At 37.6% G+C, this 19,189-nt stretch overlaps 1 protein-coding gene across 1 annotated transcript in view; it reads left to right on the forward strand.

Moving 5' to 3' along the window:
• HDAC9 (histone deacetylase 9) overlaps window positions 1-19,189 on the forward strand; it is a 584,217-nt gene that overhangs the window by 390,813 nt on the left and 174,215 nt on the right. The window contains exons 17-20 of the mRNA XM_052639177.1: window positions 6,434-6,489; window positions 6,731-6,818; window positions 12,642-12,761; window positions 13,073-13,170. Coding sequence (XP_052495137.1) covers window positions 6,434-6,489; window positions 6,731-6,818; window positions 12,642-12,761; window positions 13,073-13,170 — 362 coding nt within the window. The remainder of the gene's footprint in view (window positions 1-6,433; window positions 6,490-6,730; window positions 6,819-12,641; window positions 12,762-13,072; window positions 13,171-19,189) is intronic.

A 19,189-nucleotide genomic window follows, 5' to 3' on the forward strand; every position in this document is an offset into this window, starting at 1 on the left:
TATTATCCTGGTAGAAGAGAGGGATAGGTAAGAGGAGGACATTTCACGCAGAACTAGGAGCATGTGCAAAGGCTTATGTTTAGGGAAATAAGGCTTATGTAGCTGAAGTGAAGAAAGCGAAGTGGATGGTAGTACAAGAAGTTGAAAGGTGGACAGAGCCCAGGTCATGTATGCAGTATTGTTGCTGTTGTTCGGTCGCTTCAGTTCTGTCCAGCTCTTTGCAATCCCATGCACTGCAGCCAACCAGTCTCCTCTGTCCATGGAATTCTCCAGTCAGGAATTCTGGGGTGGGTTGCTGTTTCCTTCTCCAGGAAATCTTCCCACATGAGGAATGGAATCTATATCTCCTGAATTGCAGGCAGATTCTTTTCCATATGGTATTGGTCACTAGTAAATGGGTAGATTTTATAATGGAAGGATGAGGAAATTTTGTTCTAATGGCTTTGGTATACTAAGTTCAGTGGGAAGCAAAGTCTTCACAAGGTTACAGGGTGAGTAAGGGTTAATGAAGATTTGAAGAAAGAGAAGAAGGTAGAAATACCATATGAGAGACTTGGAGAGTTAATCAACTAAGGAATATAATATAATTCCTGGGCATCATGAAGAACCTACTGAAGTTTTAAATCATCAGTTTAAAGGAAGACCAGTTGTGTGGCTTTTATGTATATTTTGGTGCAGGAAGGGAATGGCTACCCACTCTAGTGCTCTTGCCTGGGAAATCCCATGGACAGAGGAGCCTGGCGGGCTAGGGGTTGCAAAGGCTCCAACATGACTGAGTAGCTAACACTTTCACTTTAGGTGCAGGAACAGAGCAGATGCAAGTTGTATTTAATCAGTTATAATTTTAACAGGAGAGCATGTTAAAGGAAGAAAAGGACAAAGCAACTAAAACTATGGTATGGACTGAGTGTTTGTGTTCCCGAAATGTAATGTTGAAGCCGTAACTCCCCATGTGACTGTATTTGTAAAAAGGGTCTGTGAGAATATGTTAAAGGTTGCATAATTTCATGAGAGTGGGACCTTAATGCAGTAGGGTTGGTGCTCTTCTAAGAAATGGAGGAGGCGCCAGAGTTTTCTCTGTGCTTGTAATCATGTGCTTAGAGAATGGCCTTATGTGAGGACTCCAGGGGAAAAGGAGACAGATCCACAAGCCAGGAAGAAAGCTCTCAACAGAAACCAAAGCATGCCAGACCTAAATCTCAACTTCCAGCCCCCAGAACTATGAGGAGTAAACTTACGTTGTGCAAAGCAGGCAGACTGTGGTATTTTATTTTGGGAACCTGAGCAGACCAACATACTGGGGGAGTTATGTTGGAGGGGAAAAGGGACAAGTTGTTTAAATTCACATGCAGAGAAGTAAATATAATGATGGGCTCTAAAGTCTCACCATATTAGGAGGGAAGTAATAAACATGGTGGTGGGGATCGGATGACGTATATTATATGTCAGAAGTTTAATAAGGCCAAATAATTGGAAATCCCAGTGTAGTCGAAGCTTCAACTGGAAAACAGGAGAGCAGGGTATTTGACATTGAGATTTTGGAAGAGATGTTATTATTTATTGGCAATGGAAAGATCTAGGAGTATGGCTGTAAACAGAAGACAGATTTATGTAAGGCAAGGAATCAGAGAATTACGAAATCAGGATACTGAATGGATTGTCCATGTGGTTATTGAAATCACAGATTAACAGAGGAGTGATGGAGACAAAGGCAGAAATTCAGAAGGTAAAATATGTAAGGAATGTATATACATATAAGTACAGAGATCTGAATGATATTTAAAAGCAAAATCAACAGGAATCAGTCATGAATTAAAATGAGATAGAAGGAGAATTGGCTTCTCAGGTAGCTCAGCTGTTAAAGAATCTGCCTGCAATGAGGGAGCCGTAGGAGAAGTGGGTTTGATCCCTGGGTTGGGAAGATCCCCTGGAGAAGGGTATGGCAACCCACTCCAGTATTCTTGCCTGGAGAATCCCAGGGACAGAGGAGCCTGGTGGGCTACAGTCCATGGGGTTGGAAAGAGTCGGACTTGACTGAGCACTAAGCACAGAACATCTCAGAGGATGAGTAGGGAGGGGGAGCCATTAAGAACACTCATTGGTGCATGACTTGAACTACACGATGAATCATGGTGTCACTGGTAAGTTAGAAAAGGCTGGGAGAAGATCAGGAGTTTGACCCTGGATGTTCTAAACTGGAAGTGCTCTTGGGATATCCCAGTGAATATATCAAGTAAGTAACCTGGTATTTTGGTCTGATGCTTAGAGCAGGGTTCATCCTGGAAATGAAAATTGGTGAAATATTGGATGATGGGTAGTAAGTAATTGAGTTCCATGAGAGTTGTGTCATTTTTACAAAGTATATATATAGAGAGGAGGAGCCTAAAACTGGGGCCTGAGTAACTTCAGTATTTAATGAGCAGGTTGAGAAGTATGAGTCTTAAGGGACACTGATTCAGAAGTAGAGAGATAAGGAAACCAGGAGGAAATGCAGTCACGGAAGACAAAGGAAAGAGACTGTTTTAAAAAGGAAAAGACAGTGAATAGTGTTGAAAGCCAATGAGAGACCAAGCAGGCTGAAAGCATAAAAGTGTCATTATTTAGTGACATAGAGGCTATTAGTGACCTTAGTAAGAGCTTCTTTAGTGAGCTAATGGAGGTGCAAGATACATTTGAGATAGGTGACTGAAGCAGAGGTGAAGAAAAGACAAAAAGAGAAAGCAGGATAGACCACCTTTTCAAGATGTTTAGTGTTAAAAGGGGAAGAAAAGAAGTGTGACAGTAAGAATTAATGGAAGTAAGGATGGAGATACATATTATGTGTGTGTATATTTGTATTGTTTAAGTTAACATATATGTATATAATTTTATTTTCAAGATGGCATGAGCTTGAGCCTATATAAATTTTGATGAATACAATTGGGAATTTTAATACAAATTTAATATGTTATTGGGGAAAACACTAAATGATAGTGGAAAAGTAGGAGGGGATGTTATTCTAAGCACAGTTTTAGAGAGAGATTCTAAGAGAACTAGCAGTCTTGGTGCAACAGGAGGGAAAGAGAGCTGGATTGCCCCAGGACTCAGGCATCCTCTTTTGTTCCGTTTGCTCTCTTTCTGGGTAATGTAGTCCTTTTTTCTATAAGAGTGTTGTTGGGGGTTGGTTCAGTGGGCTTCATGTTCCCAAAGCAGCCACGAGAAAGAACACAAAGCTCCATCTGGTGCTGCAGGCAGGTTGGTGAGATGTGAGAGAGAAAATAGCTGCCACCTGACCAGATTATGGGAGAAGCAGCCTTTCCAACTTAATTGAATCGCCAGTCTATGTCTGACGCAGGATACAGCATGCTTGGGGCTGGTGCATGGGGATGACCCACAGAGATGTTATGGGGAGGGCGGTGGGAGGGGGGTTCATGTTTGGGAACACATGTAAGAATTAAAGATTTTAAAATTTAAAAATAAATAAATTTATATTAAAAAAGAAAAAAAAAAGAAAGTAATTATGAAATATCCTTAAAATGTACTATGTTAAAACTTTCAACAGTCATGTTATTGAATATTTAAAGATAAAAAAAAAAAAAAAAGAAAATGCAGGGGCAGGCCCTCAGAAAAGACTGGGAAAATGTAGGGGACGTCTCCGTTCCTGAGAACACATTAGAAAGTGTGGGTACATCATGATGAGTAAGGAAATATTTGTTATTGGAAAGAAGATAATTTCAGTCTAAAACCAAGCAGTTCAGTGAAGTGGTAGAGGTTACTGAAGAAAACTATATAGTGAAAGGCAGACCTTTTGTTCAAATTTGGCTGTAAGAGAAAAGAGGAAGATGGAAATAAATTCTATTTATTAATTATATTAATAAATTTTATTTGTATTCTGTAATCTAGCTAGTTACCTGTACAATTTCAATTCCATTTTATTCCTTAATGTGAACCCTATTCAGGTTATCTGTACATGTTTTTGAAAATCCTTTTTCTGAACTATTTTTCATTGATGCTTTCCCCCTACCCCGAGTATCAGTTAAGTCCTTTTTCACCTTTGTGAACACGACTCTACTTGTGAGACCCTTTAAAATTTACCTTTCAACCTTCTCTTTGTTTTTTGTCTTCTCACTCTGGAATAATTGATGTTTGTTGTAAAATCATTTGGAAAATACTTGAAATGTTTAAGTAAATGTAACCCACATAATACCATCACACAGATAGATCATACTATATATGTTTAACACTAATACTTCTAATATTGCTGTCTTTTCTGTTCTGCTGAATATTTGTAACAACAAAATTGTAATGACTGTCTTAATATTCTGTTGTATAGATGGACCATATTTAATTTAACCATTTTCCTAATATCAATTAACTTAGATAATTTTCATTTTACGTATTTTACATAAAACATTATCTTTTACACAAACATTTGTCTACACAATAAAACCTTTAGGGCAAAAATCCTTTAAGTAGTAATAGATTACTAATTCAAAGGGTAAATGTTTTGTAAAGGCTCTAAATGTATAGAGGCTGATTATCTTCCAGAAAGGCTATAATACGTTATCTTCCTGCAAACAACATTTATGAATATGTAGGTACCACCCCGTGGAGTAGTTTTAAAAGTTTTAATTTCCTAAGTGGAAAAATGGCTTCCTATTGGGATTTTCACCTGCTTTTATTTGAGTGCTAATTAAGGTGAATATTTTTTCTTATAGTTATTGATTGTGGGATGTCTTCTTTCTACTGTCTAGTCATGCCCTTCACCCATAAAACGTAATATTTTAATTTAATGATAAAAGACCATTAGTATTAATTATAAAATTTTGTTATATGCTAGCTATACTACCTTGTATTATATTTGTTGTTGTTCTCACACTACTGTTTTCCCAATAAAGTATATTGCACATGATCTAATTCTTCATTCTCAGAAGTCCTGTAGCACTCTAGAGTCTCACTCTACAATCTTAAAAATCACTCCCTATTGTCTTGTGTTGTTCACTAATAGTGTCTTTTTTGCTAATCTTTTTAGCCGCAGGAATAGTGAGTTGCTTAAAAATAAGAACATAGAATATGTTTATCATTATTCCTAGGTTTGTAATTGGTATTGTGTTACTGACATCTAATTTGTTTCTGGGATTATCATTATGTAGGGGCTTCCCTGGTGGCTCAGGCGGTAAAGAATCTGCCTGTAATTCAGGAGACCCAGGTTCAATCTCTGAGTCGGGAAGATCCCCTGGAAAAGGAAATAGTTACCCACGCCAGTATTCTTGCCTGGAGAATTCCATGGACAGAGAAGCCTGGCAGGCTATAGTCCATGGGGTCACAAAGAGTCAGACACAACCGAGCAACTAATACAACAATAGACCCATTAAAATACGTAGCGAATTAACTCATTGTATGTCAGTTACCATTATGTTCTAGAAAAATGTGTGTATATTTAAAGCTCATGGGACTAGATTCTTTTTCTCGGGAATATTTTTATGCTTGTAGAAAGATTTGGAAACAAATATCCCTGGGGTGTATTAAAATTATTTGAAATTTTTAGGATTGTATATTAAAGAAATATTCTGTTGTGAGCATATTACTTGTGTCACAGTTAAGTGAAAGGTGGTGTGAACCATCTGATAAATGATTTCTTTTTTCGCGTCAAGTAACCCAACTTTTCTGAGCATGCTGGCTTTGCAAGGATTTATAGTTGCCTGCCTTCATGCTGGAGTTACTTCAGCTTTCCGTGATGCATTCCAACTAATCTGGAGGTTAAGGCATTGCTTGATCATGGATAGATCTGATTGCTACTCAGCCCTGGAATTCTTTATAAAATTCCAGAATGTGGGCTAGAAATTGACTTAGGGAATCCAATAAAGTTGCAAGTCTTGGCAGTCATCCAAGCTAAATTTATAGACTGGAAGAAATATGGGCTTTCCATTGTTCTTTTTCACCTTTCTGGGGTTTCTTTTGTGTATATGTGAGTGTGCGAGTGTAAATTTATCATTTTGCTGACATTGGAGTGGAAATAACCATTGAGGGCGTCCAGCTAAAGAATTTTCGCTTTGGATCTTCCCTAGTCTTTCCAAACTTTGACCCAAACCTGTACCAAGAATGAACTTGTTCTCCTTCTCTAGGATGCTGGTGTCATTAAATAAGAATTGGCCCTTGAAAATGAATCACACTAGGATAATAGCTGATATGCCATTTGTCTGCTTGGTACAACTCCCAAACCCCTGTTCTTCCCCTGGGTCTGTGGGAGCCTGCTATCTGAGACACGATCTGAGAAAACACAATCTATATATTGTTTCTGTTCATTCTGCGAAATGGTACTGGGGGCACGAAAACCTTTTCTGAAGCCTCTTATAGATTCCACTCTTTTTGTGTGTGCCTGATGCTCTAGGTACATGGAGATCTAAGCAGTCCTCTCCTATCTGATCACTGAAAATCTGTCTTGTTCCTACAGAATGGATTTGCTGTGGTGAGGCCCCCAGGCCATCATGCTGAGGAATCCACAGCCATGTAAGTAACCAAGGACTGCTGGCCACTCCCAGCGCCACGGTTCCTGGCGGTCACCTGCCCCATGCATGTCTCTGAAGCCTCTAATTGTTAGCAGATGGACTGAGAAACCTTGCGAGGTACTCCCAGAAGCAGATTTATGGCTTCAGAGATCATATAGCATTTTAAAGAATGCTCTGAACATTATTTATAATGGTTTTCCTGGCTGATTTGCTTTCTTATTTCTCTGTTCTCTATTCCGCAGGGGGTTCTGCTTTTTTAATTCAGTTGCAATTACCGCCAAATACTTGAGAGACCAACTAAATATAAGCAAGATATTGATTGTAGATTTGGTATGTATTCCTGGCCAGAGCTGCATTTTCAGTGATTCTAGATAAAAGGGACTGAATTTGTATTTCTCTGTTAGGTTGCCTTGTTTTTAGCACTTGCAAACAACTGAAGGGTGTGTTTCCTTTGAATGTGGAAACTCATTAAATTCAGGATTGCAGTTCTGAAACCATAAACATTCACGTTTCACTTTCATGGTGTTAACTGCAATTTAATGAGAAGAAGGCGCAGATCGGGGCAACTTTTATGATCCTTAAATGAATTGATACTTCCACAGTTAAAATAACCCAACAGAACCTGAATTTACTTTTCCCTGCAGAATATAGACTTTAAATAGTCAGATGTGCTGGAAAGAATGTTGTTGCTTTGGTAACCAATTGGCCACTTCCCCTGGTTAGCAATCATGTTGCTTGTTGTGCAACAGTGGTATTATTAAAACAAGTCAGCGTGTCTTTTTTTTTTTTTTTTTTCTGAAAAGATCTCAGATCACGTATGCCAGTTTGGGATAACTGCCGGCAGGAACCCTGCGTGATTAAGAGTCAGAGGCATTCGATTAGTCTTGCCTTTTAACATGATGCACTCTTACACAATAGAGTTATAATTTGTTTAACAAATGGTTTGTTTAAATGCAGATGACACTTGGCATGTTGTCTATAGTAGATTCACGAATAATGAACTGGAGATCTGCCCCATACAAAAGGACCAGCCCAGGAAAGGGCGAAAGAAAACTGACTGGTGATTTATGAGCCCCGTTTTCGGTTTGCCTCCAGTTCACGAGGAGGTGTAATAGGTTGTCTGACAAAGCATAGACAGGAAATGAACCCTGGCATCCAAAGCGAACCTGCTGCATCTGCACTTAATTAATTTTTGCAGGTGATAAAAGATTTAAAGGCAAAATATGTTAGAAGTTTTTTTGAAGTGCAAGGCTTAATAGTCTAAATCTTGTTCATATCTGCACTCATAATTAAATCTTATTGGGAAGCCGTGGCCTTACCGCCTGGTCTTCTGATTCAGTTAGGCAGGCCTGCCAGAGGGTGGGGAGAGAGCAAACAAAGCCCTGTGAAGAAACACTTAGTCAAGTTAAAGTAAAGAAAAAAGAAATAAAAGGCTGATAACCATTTCTAGCGTTCCAGAGGAGTGGATGTTTTCCCCCATACTGTATTGTAGCCTTCCTACAAGTTCTTTGGTGCTGAGAGTATTGAAACCCAGCTTTCCATCTGTTTTCCAAACAAGCTGAAGTTTCAGTGTAGGTCATAGTTCAACATTAAAGAAACGTGTTGAAGGCCTAGATATACTACAGCAGTGAGGTCTTAAAGTTTTACAAAAACGAGGACATCAGTTCCTATTTTCCCATGTATATACAAAATGACATTTTAAAGAATGAATAATTATTGGCTTGCATGATTTATAAGATAGTAAATCTTTAAAATATTTTTAGTATGCTTCTAAAACACTTAAGTTCTGCTAGAAAGATAAGCTAAAAACTTGAAGAAAGGGCAGCAGATGAAGACCAAGGATTGTGAGGAAAATCTTTCTACACATTCTAAATTTGTCAAAATTATGCAGGAAAGAGATTGGTAAACTGTCACCCTGTCTTTCAGAATTTCTTCGTGTTATTTTCTGAGGACTCTCCACTACTAGGAAGATAATAACTGTTAAGAGCCTCTTTGAAAGCACACGTGTGACATCCAGACTCTAGAGCAATGGACTGTACAATAGACATGAAAGCTAAAATGCCTGGATGGTGATGGATGGATATCTTGTGCCTCAGAGGATTTGTGTGTAAAGCTTTGTTTTTGTACATTCATATAAGAATAACAAGATTTGCGGGATGTAATTTGCTATGATTTATAAAGTAAGTTGCTTGGTAGCTACCAGGAGTGTCCTGTAAGCTTACTGGCCTTTGATTATGAATTTGCTCCCTTATCCCACATAAAGGACGCTGATTTCCCAGCAGGCTGCAGTAGAAGAGAAGGTTTTGTTTCATGTTCTCTAAACATACGAGGTTCTTTCCAAAGGGTTGCCTCTGAGATCACCACCAGCCCGCATATTCTTGCTTTCAAGTCTTCCAGATTCTGCAGCTGCAGGAACACTTTGAGGAAATCCCCCTGTTTCTTCCAGCTGCTGAGAAGGAAGTTTTAAAGTGCCACGTGGCGCTGAGACATCCGTTCTCCCTGGCTGACAGGTCTGTTCTGCAAGTGAGCAGAGGAAAAGTAAAGGTGCTTCAGTGACAAAAGATCTTCATTCCTGCATATCCAAACTCACTGACTTTAGCTAACTGGTAGGAGCCACAGCTCCACCAGTTCTTGGGCCACCAGAAGCCAGCGCCACTCCATTGTTCCAGCAGCTAGATTCATCATTTTTAGATGCCTACTAACTAGAGAGCCAGAGCTCGAATTCACCCTCTGTTTGAGCCTGTAGCCAAATTCAGAGGCGTTGAATATTTTAGGCAGGGATGACTTCTGGTTTATCTGGGGAGCTTCTTCCTTCTAGTTTTCCTTCTGGGGAAGATTCCAAAGACCTTCAGATTGGTGAGGAGAGGGAGCAGGCACACTCGCTTTTCAGCTTGTAGGAGATTGGCCGTTGTGTTCAGAGCATGAACCTGTCTTAGGATGTGCCTGCATGACTCAGGTAGCTTTTATGTAACGTGACTTTCAGTTGAAAATAATACGTTTTAGGCTATTTTCGCTTTTAAAAAGGATGCTTCGAATGTCCTTAGATTTTGGGGAATTCAATTTTCAGTCAAGCACCAAACTTGACCCAAGAATTGCCAGTACTAAATAATTGTAAGTAATAACATTAGTTGATAGAATAGAATTTATTCAGAGCTATTTTAACATTGTAGTGAAAACATGTTGGCTCTAAATCCTTACATAGAATACATTTTCACAGCATATCTTTAACTAGTAAGCTAGTGATTTTTTTTAGTATCCCACTCCAGTACTCTTGCCTGGAAAATCCATGGACGGAGGAGCCTGGTAGGCTGCAGTCCATGGGGTCACTAAGAGTCGGACACGACTGAATGATTTCACTTTCACTTTTCACCTTCATGCAATGGAGAAAGAAATGGCAACCCACTCCAGTGTTCTTGCCTGGAGAATCCCAGGGACGGGGGAGCCTGGTGGGCTGCCATCTATGGGGTTGCACAGAGTTGGACACGACTGAAGTGACTTAGCAGCAGCAGCAGCAAATCTTAGATGCAAGATCTGTTTTGAGGCTGTGTTATTTGGTTCATTTTCTTACTATAGCAAGTCCTCATCATCATGAATGGTTGTCTTATGTTGTTGCTATGGAGAAAAAGTCCTTAGATCATACCTGACCAGTAGACACTTCATATTTTCAGACAAAGCTGAAAAAATACTTTCAAGAATATAAGTTGTTGCCCAAAACAAGAGGCACATTTGCATTTACCTGTATCTCTAAATGCTTTGTGAATATAAATATGGAGTAAAGAATTATCCATGTATTTTTAGAATGAATTTGTAAATTTTAATGAATAGTATCTGTTGAAGCCTTATTGTGCTGTGGGCAAGACTGTAGTTCTTATTTTGAAATTTATGTGGTGATAAGTACCCAACCTGTTTTACAAAACAAATGATTTTATATCTAAGACAAACTATCTTTTATATGACTGTCTTAAATAAATCTTTACAACATCAAGACAATATTTTACTGGTTTTCAAACTGTTGATATGTCTAGGCCAAGAGCACAATTTTTCTTAAAACCTGACTGAGAAATTCTATCTTGTAATAGAAACAAAGTTTTCTATCAGTGTTATTTTTCAAAGTATTTTGTTTGCCCATCCTCTAAATATCCATTAGCAAATTCGAGACTCTTGTGGGTTAAATTATTTCATTTCTGTTCTCATAAAGGAGAAGTTTTACTATCTCCTCTTTCCTGTCCTTTGAACATCCTGAAATCCAAGATTTAATATTTTTCTCTATGCTGAAAAGATTTTCCCCTGATATGTGTATGCCTTTAGCCAAGACAAGTTTCTGGAAGGATGCCTATCTTCCCCAATATTCTATGATTCCTTAATTGGATATGTGTACTGTATGAAAGAGGGAAGGTATATTAGTGTATGTCTGCACTGTGGATGGCAAGATCACCTCAGGCTTTCATAAATCACCAAATGGAGGTTTTGATGGTGTCCAGTGAGGGAGTTCTGGGCTGGAGGTTGAAGTGGAGACAACTTATATAAACCTCAATAAGGGGCAGTAATGACCACCAGTCTCACTTCATAGTTTTACCAAGAGAATTGAAGAGATAATGAATGTAATTGTAAATTAACATCATAATGGTTATGAGTTTGGCCTTCGGAGTAAGAAGTGGATTCAAGACCTTGTCTTGAAAAATTACTGAAACTCTCTAAGTCTCAGTCTGCTTACCTTTTAAATTAGGGATAATACCATATACCTCATATAAATGTTAAATAAGCTATGTGAGATGTTTAATATGGTACCTGACTCAAAATTTTTAGGAATCATTGTTGAAAATAGTGTGATTCATACTGATACAAAATAAAGTACAGTGTAAGTAGGTAGTTAACAAGTAACCAAAAATTTTTTTATAACAGAACCTGAAACTATATATGTTACACATGTAGCAGTAATACTATATTAAATACAAATATGTAGGTTATTTGCTTTTACGAGTCATTTATTTTATTTTGTTCAGAAGCTATTTAGGAACCATGTTAATTGAGACTCTTAATGCTTGAGGTCTTTTAGTAAGGACATTTAAAAAATGCTATTAGTTTTATTTTTCCTGTATCTTGTATCAGTTCCAGCATGTCTGTATCATAAAACAATTAGCAAAAAGAGCTATTAAGTTTTGTATCATTATTGAATATGAATGCCATAAGAATTTTTTTCATTCATTTTGATGAAACTGACTTTTTTGTGGGAAAAAGGAATGGTGTAGGGAAAGAAAAAAGAGGAGGAAGGAGGCTGGGAAGAGAGCCATAATATATTAAATATATAATATTAAAATTAGGCAGATTGGACAAGATCGCATAAAGGCCCATGCAGTCGTTCTGCTTTGGCCCAAATGATTTAATAGCTAATGAGCTCATGCTCCTGTGTCTTCGACTCTTGCCGTCACAATTTTACCAAAATAAAGTATGAAGTCCTTTTTGCATCTGGCATCTCTTTTGAAGTCATTCTAACTGCTGAGGGACTGCTAACTGAACTGAACGCTTCAAGAAAGCCAATTTACTCAGCTGGTTGCAAAGCCTTTGACCTTAATGGTGGGACTTGGCAAATCAATGCATACACGTATGTTTAGTGTTCTGTCAAGAATTGTGAAAATGCTCTGTAAGCCATAGATCCTTCTGCAGAATACTGGTTTGTAGTTTAAACATTAGTCTTTCTTCAGAGGCCAATGAGGCTAGTTAATTAAGCCTGAGGGGTTATGAACTGTTGGCAGTTAATAAGTCATAAAATTCCTCCATAAAACAGGATGCAAGATTCCATCACTGAAGCAAAGAGTACAAAGGGCCGGTGTATAAATATCTAATTGTACCAAAGGACTGGGCTTTCTCAATGACTGCTCATCTGGAGTCTCCAGGGCATGTTCTCTGTGGTTTCCTGATTTTTAGAAGCCAGTTTAAAAAATGAGTGCATTAAAGGGTAATTTGCCTGAAAGTTCAGGAAGTAAAGGGGGGTGGTGTGGAAGCAAGCTGAACACGGGAAAGAAAGAGGGATACAGAAGACAGAAAATGAGAAGGAGGGTGGGGTAGAAAGACAGGGAACTAGACATCAGGAAAGTTGTTTCCACACAGAGTTAGACGTGACTGTATTTGTCATCTGTTTTCTTTTCCCTGTAGGATGTTCACCATGGAAATGGTACACAGCAAGCCTTTTATGCTGACCCCAACATCCTGTATATTTCACTCCATCGCTATGATGAAGGGAACTTTTTCCCTGGCAGTGGAGCCCCAAATGAGGTTCGGTTTATTTCTTTAGAGCCCCACTTTTATTTGTATCTTTCAGGTAATTGCATTGCATGATTACCCCTAATTTTCTTGTCCTTTGCTGGTGTTTTAAATTACACGAGATTACTGAATTGTCCCACGGGACCAAGAACCAGTGCAGAACAAGTGCATAACCCAGAGCACTGGTTGTCAAGCAAGGCTGGACTGATTTGACATGTTGTTTGATGTTTATTTCAAGAGCACACATGTGTTTGTTTTCCTGTCTTCTTGCTTCTTCCCTGTGTTCTCCTCTACCCACTGTGGCGTGGTTTTTCTCTTCCTAGGTTGGAACAGGCCTTGGAGAAGGATACAATATAAATATTGCCTGGACAGGTGGCCTTGATCCCCCCATGGGAGATATTGAGTACCTTGAAGCATTCAGGTTTGTACTTCTTTCTCTGAAAGTGAAAAAATTAGAAAACAAATGTCCATTGAAACAACATGAAATTCAACAGAGAAATGTAAATTTCTGACCACAGCAGAGTGGTTAATGGCGCCATTGTATCAGAGGTCCAAAAAAATATTTGGTTTGGGGGACCTGAATATTGCTACAAAGACAAGGAATATGAGTATCCAAAAAAGTTACATCAAGACCTAGGTGTAGTTACACAGGTATGTTCACCACTGGCCAGACATGTTCTCTCTTTATGCCAAAAAAAAAAAAAAAGGGAAAAAAATTGTATTGAGGAATTCTGGAAAACTCTGCCTATGATAACATATGATGTGATTTAAAATGGACATTAGCATATTGACTGCTCTGGGAGGCCCTTCACTACCTATTTCACTTTTTTGTACAGGCATTTCCCAAACTTCATTGGGCTATAGAATTTTTTGCACGTATTTTTGCACATGGCAACTCTTGGCTTTCTTAGTTCCAAGGAACATTGGCTTAGGCAGTCTTATTACATGCTCAAGTATTCCATTTTCTTTATACTATGTGTGTTTTCCCTCTCACATTAAAACGCCAGTAGATTAATTGGTTGTTTCCAGTTTCTTTAGAAAATCTAGGTCGTAATTGAAGTGTTTATTGATATATACATTTTGCATTCTACTTTTTTTTTCCCAAACAACTTTAAAAAGTAGCTGAAACAAGAAATACAACAAATTAAAAGTTTTTGTTTTGGATATAGTTTTTAAGTCTTTTATTCTCTGGTATTAAATTTTTTTTCAGTCTTCAGTAAGGTCTCTTTTAAGGGAAAATATCAGATTATGTTAATATATCCCTCACTTGCAAGATTTTGGATTTTAACTTGTTGGTACTATAGGATTTGAGGTGTTTTGTTTGTTTGTAAGCAATAGCAAACAAGTGCATGATAAGAAATTTTTGACCCATTCTTTTTTTCCTAATTTAACATTTATATATATAAATTCCCAAGGGAAAAATCCTGTTGATAATGTATCCTAAATACGTAGGAAAAGTTTTTAATCAGTGAAGTTTCGATGGGTTTCTGTATATTGTTGCAGAAGTATAACAATACACAGAAGTTGGCCTGTGTATCATGCATACTTCAATTTTTCATTTGAGAGTCACTTTTAATTTAAAAATAGCCTCAAGAAAAATGATAGGAAATTGCTATCTTTAAGAATATTCATTAAAATAAATATATTTGTGTTGATATTTGAGGAAAATTCTACTTCAGATTTGCACTCTGCAAAAATATACACTCATACATCTCTGCTCTTTATAGAAAAATAGGTGAGATAAGTTTATTTATTTGACTTGGATTGTCTGTGACGATATCTCGTGTTCAGTTCAGTTCAGTTGCTCAGTCGAGTCCGACTCTTTGCGACCCCATGAATCACAGCATGCCAGGCCTCCCTGTCCATCACCAACTCCCGGAGTTCACTCAAATTCATGTCCATAGAGTCAGTGATGCCATCCAGCCATCTCATCCTCTGTTGTCCCCTTCTCCTGCCCCCAGTCCCTCCCAGCATCAGGGTCTTTTCCAGTGAGTCAACCCTTCGCATGAGGTGGCCAAAGTACTGGAGTTTCAGCTTCAGCATCAGTCATTCCAATGTTAATTAGTAGTAAAACTAAAAACATACATTAAAAAACTATAGGGGCTTCAGTATTATGAATTATTTTTGCCTATATTTGCAACTTAAACACTGTTAATATTTTAAAGATATTTTAATGGGATAACAGATTTTATACTACCTTATGTATGAATTTGTATGTTTATCAAGTTGACTTGGTAACTTATACGATACATACATTAAGTTCTCAACTTTAGTATCTGATTATATTCATTGGTCTGTAACACAGAGCTATTAGTTTTTTATTATCATAATACTATCATAATAATATTTGATATTATTTAATATTATCATAATAATATTTGTGGTACTGTACCTTTACCTAAGAATAGATCAAGTATTTACAGCATGAAGGGAAAATTGCTATTTTCTACTTATTCTCCCATGGCAAAGTTAACAGTAGATGAGTTAATTTTTTTAAAGCCCCTTTGAACACAATTTCATTAAATAATGTGAAAATAGATATTAAGTGGTATTGTTCAGTTGCTAAGTCATCTCCAACTCTTTATGACCCCATGGACTGCAGCACGCCAGGCTTCCCTGTCCTTCACTATGTCCTGGAGTTTGCTCAAACTCATGTCCATTGAATTGATGTTGCCATCCAACGATCTCATTCTCTGTCACCCCATTTTCCTCTTACCCTCAGTCTTGTTCAGCCTCAGGATCTTTTCCAGTGAGTTGACTCTTTGCATCAGGTGGCCAAAGTATTGAGCGTCAGCTTCAGCATCAGTCCTTCCAATGGATAAATAGAGTTGATTTCCTTTAGGATTGACTGGTTTGATATTAAGTATACATTTTTGATTTTTGATTGAAATGGTGATTGAATCAAGTGCTTCTAAAAGCATTTGAATGTCCTGAAGACAGCACCTTCTATTGCCTGGAAAGAGCGAAGAGCACTTTATTTTAGCAAACTTCTCTGAACTTCCCAGTGTGGTCACCATATCCAGGCTTAATTAGAGGAGAGGCTACATTATTTAGCTCTGCTACAGAAATGTAAAATTGTGACTTTGATGTTTATAGTTATTTAAGAACCAGATTTAATCCATAATAATTAATCCATTTAATCCAAATTCTATTAATTTTGAACTATACAATTTCTGCTTGCTGCTCAATTTATATAACTAGAAATACTTGTAAACTGTCCTTGGAGGACTCAAGAAAGTAAGTCCTTAATTCAAAAAATATTAATTGAATGCACAGTATATGCCAGGGACAGTGATGAGCACTTGGAAGTTACAGCTGATATGCTCTTAGGGAACATAATAAAAGTGGTACTTACTGTTCTAGAGAATAGATATCCTTAGACATAGAGAGGATAAAATGATGAATTCTTTCTGAAAGATTCTGGGAAGCTTTCATCAAGTATTATTCCACTTGCATTTTCAAAATGAGTGGTAGTTTTCAAGGGGTAAAAGAATTGGACTAAGAGGAAGTTCTGTATATAGTCATTCCATTCAGCTCAGTTCAGTCACTCAGTCGAGTCCGACTCTTTGCGACCCCATGAATCACAGCACGCCAGGACTCCCTGTCCATCACCAACTCCCGGAGTTCACCCAAACTCATGTCCATCAAGTCAGTGATGTCATCCAACCATCTCATCCTCTGCCGTCTCCTCCTCCTCCTGTCCCCAGTCCCTCCCAGCATCAGAGTCTTTTCCAATGAGTCAACTCTTCACATGAGTTGGTGGCCAAAGTATTGGAGTTTCAGCTTCAGCATCAGTCCTTCCAAAGAACACCCAGGACAGATCTTTAGAATGGACCGGTTGGATCTCCTTGCAGTCCAAGGAACTCTCAAGAGTCTTCTCCAACACCACAGTTCAAAAGCATCAATTCTTCAGCGCTTAGCTTTCTTCACAGTCCAACTCTCACATCCATACATGACCACTGGAAAAACCATAGCCTTGACTAGACGGACCTTTGTTGGCAAAGTAATGTCTCTGCTTTTGAATATGCTATCTAGTTTGGTCATAACTTTCCTTCCAAGGAGTAAGCATCTTTTAATTTCATGGCTGCAATCACTTCCTACCTCTAAATTGCCCCCCTTCCCTCTGTCTCCTGGTAACCACTAGTTTGTTCTCTGTGAGTTTGCTTCTTTTTGGTTATATTCACTAGTTTATTGTGTTTTTAGATTCCACATATAAGTGATATCATACAATATTTTGCTTTCTCTGTCAGACATATTTCACCTAGCATGATGTTCTCCAGGTCCATCCATGTTGCTGCAAATCACAAAACTTTATTCTTTTCTAACTCCTGTTCCATTGCATATGTATACCACATCTTCTTTATTCTTTCATCCATTGATGGGCACTTCCATTGCTTCCATATCTTGGCAGTGTAAATTATGCTGCTGTGAACACTGGGGTGCCTATATCTTTTTGAATTAGTGTTTGGGGATTTTTTGGCTATATACCTGCGAGTGAAATTTCTACATCATATGGTTTAGGTATGTATGTGTGCATGCTCAGTCATTTTTGACCCTTTGCAATCATGAGGCTCCTCTGTCCATGGCATTTTCTTGGCACGAATTATGGAGTAGCTTGCCATTTCCTTCTCCAGGATAACTCCCTGACCCAGGGATAAAACCCATATCTCCTGCATTTCAGGAAGATTCTTTACTGCTGAGCCACCAGGGAAACCTGGGTCATAAGATAGTTATAGTTTTAATTTTTTGAGAAACTTTCATAATGTTTTCCACAGTGGATGAACCAACTTATATTCCCACCAGCAGTGCAGGAGCATTCCCTTTACTCCACATTCTTGCCAACATTTGTTATTTGTGTTCTTTCAAGTGATAGCCATTCTGACAAGTGTGAGGTGATACCTAATTGTAGTTTTGATTTGCATTTCTCTGATGATTAGCAATGTTGAGCATCTTTCCATGCTTATGGTCTGTTGGCCATCTTTATTCCTCTTTGGAAAATATCTACTTCTTCTGCCCATTTTTTAATCAGGTTATTTGGGTTTTTGATGTTGAATTGTATGAACTATATATATATATGTGTGTATATATATATATATATGATATTAACCCCTTATTTGTCATATCATTTGCAAATATTTTCTCCCATTCAGTTAGTTTTCATTTTGTGAGAGGTTTCCTTTTCTGTGCAAAAGTATCTAAGTTTAATTAGGTCCCTTTTTCTTATTTTGCTTTTATTTCCTTTGCTTTAGGAGATATATCTAAAAAATTGTTATGATTTATGTCTTAGCATATTATGCTTATGTTTTCGTCTGGGAGTTTTATGGTTTCTCATCTTCCATTTAGGTCTGTAATTTGAATGTATTTTTGTAAATGGTGTTAGAGGGTGTTCTGATCTTATTCTTTTATATGTAGTTGTCTAGTCTTCCCAACACTACTTATTGAAGAGACTGTCTTTTCTCCTTTGTATGTTCTTGCCTCCTTTGTCATGTTATAGATAAATAGACTGTAAGTGTGTGAGACAGCCCAGAGGCTGTCTGTTCTGCTCCGTTATCTGTCTTATTGTGCCAATGCCATACTGTTTTGATTACTGTAGCTTTTAGTATAGTCTGAAGTCAGGGAGAGTGATTCTTTCAGTTCTGTTCTTCTGTTGCAAGTTTTTTTTTTTTTTTGTTAAATGTTCAGGTTCTTTTGTATTTCCACACAAATTTAATTTTTTTTTCCCTGTTCTATGAGAAATGCCAGTGGTATTTTGATAGAAATTGCATTGACTTTGTTGATTACCTAACATAGTATGATAATTTTAACACTATTAGTAGTTTGTGCATAGTGGGCAAGAGATAATATGTATCTCATGCTTCTAATTGAATCTAGTGAGAAGACATCTACACGTGTTTAAAAAATTGAGTAGTAATTTCTGATGGTAGAAGAAAAAGTCCTTCAAATTATGTATGTTTTACTGGATATTGGATAGATAAGTAAATGAATGAATGAATACATAGATGATGGTTTCCATGGATTTTTAATTGCAAAAAATAAGAACAGGCCCTTTACATTTAGAAGGTATTGATGAAATAGCAAATGTCTCATTTGGCACCCACTGAAGACAAGCTAAGAGAGTAACTTAGATCTATTGATTTGGGTTCCTTAGATGCAAACTTAAAAAGTTGTGATTTTTAAAAAATCACAAATCTCCAAGCCAATGTGTTTATACTCTGTAGCTACCATAATTAATATTTGTTAATGGTAAGAATTTCCAAATACAAAAGGTGTATAAACATCAGGTTTTCAGGCATATTCACCTTTATGTGAATATGCTACCCAGGGTGATTCTGCTTCACCAGATTGTCAGAATGGCAACTGAAAATGAGGTAATGAGCAAGTTACCTAATCTAGAAAAGATATATTGAGTATGTGTTGTTATTTTTATTGTAAAGTTCAGT

This window comes from Budorcas taxicolor, chromosome 4 (genome assembly GCF_023091745.1).
Source record: "Budorcas taxicolor isolate Tak-1 chromosome 4, Takin1.1, whole genome shotgun sequence".
Taxonomy (NCBI): Eukaryota; Metazoa; Chordata; class Mammalia; order Artiodactyla; family Bovidae; genus Budorcas; species Budorcas taxicolor.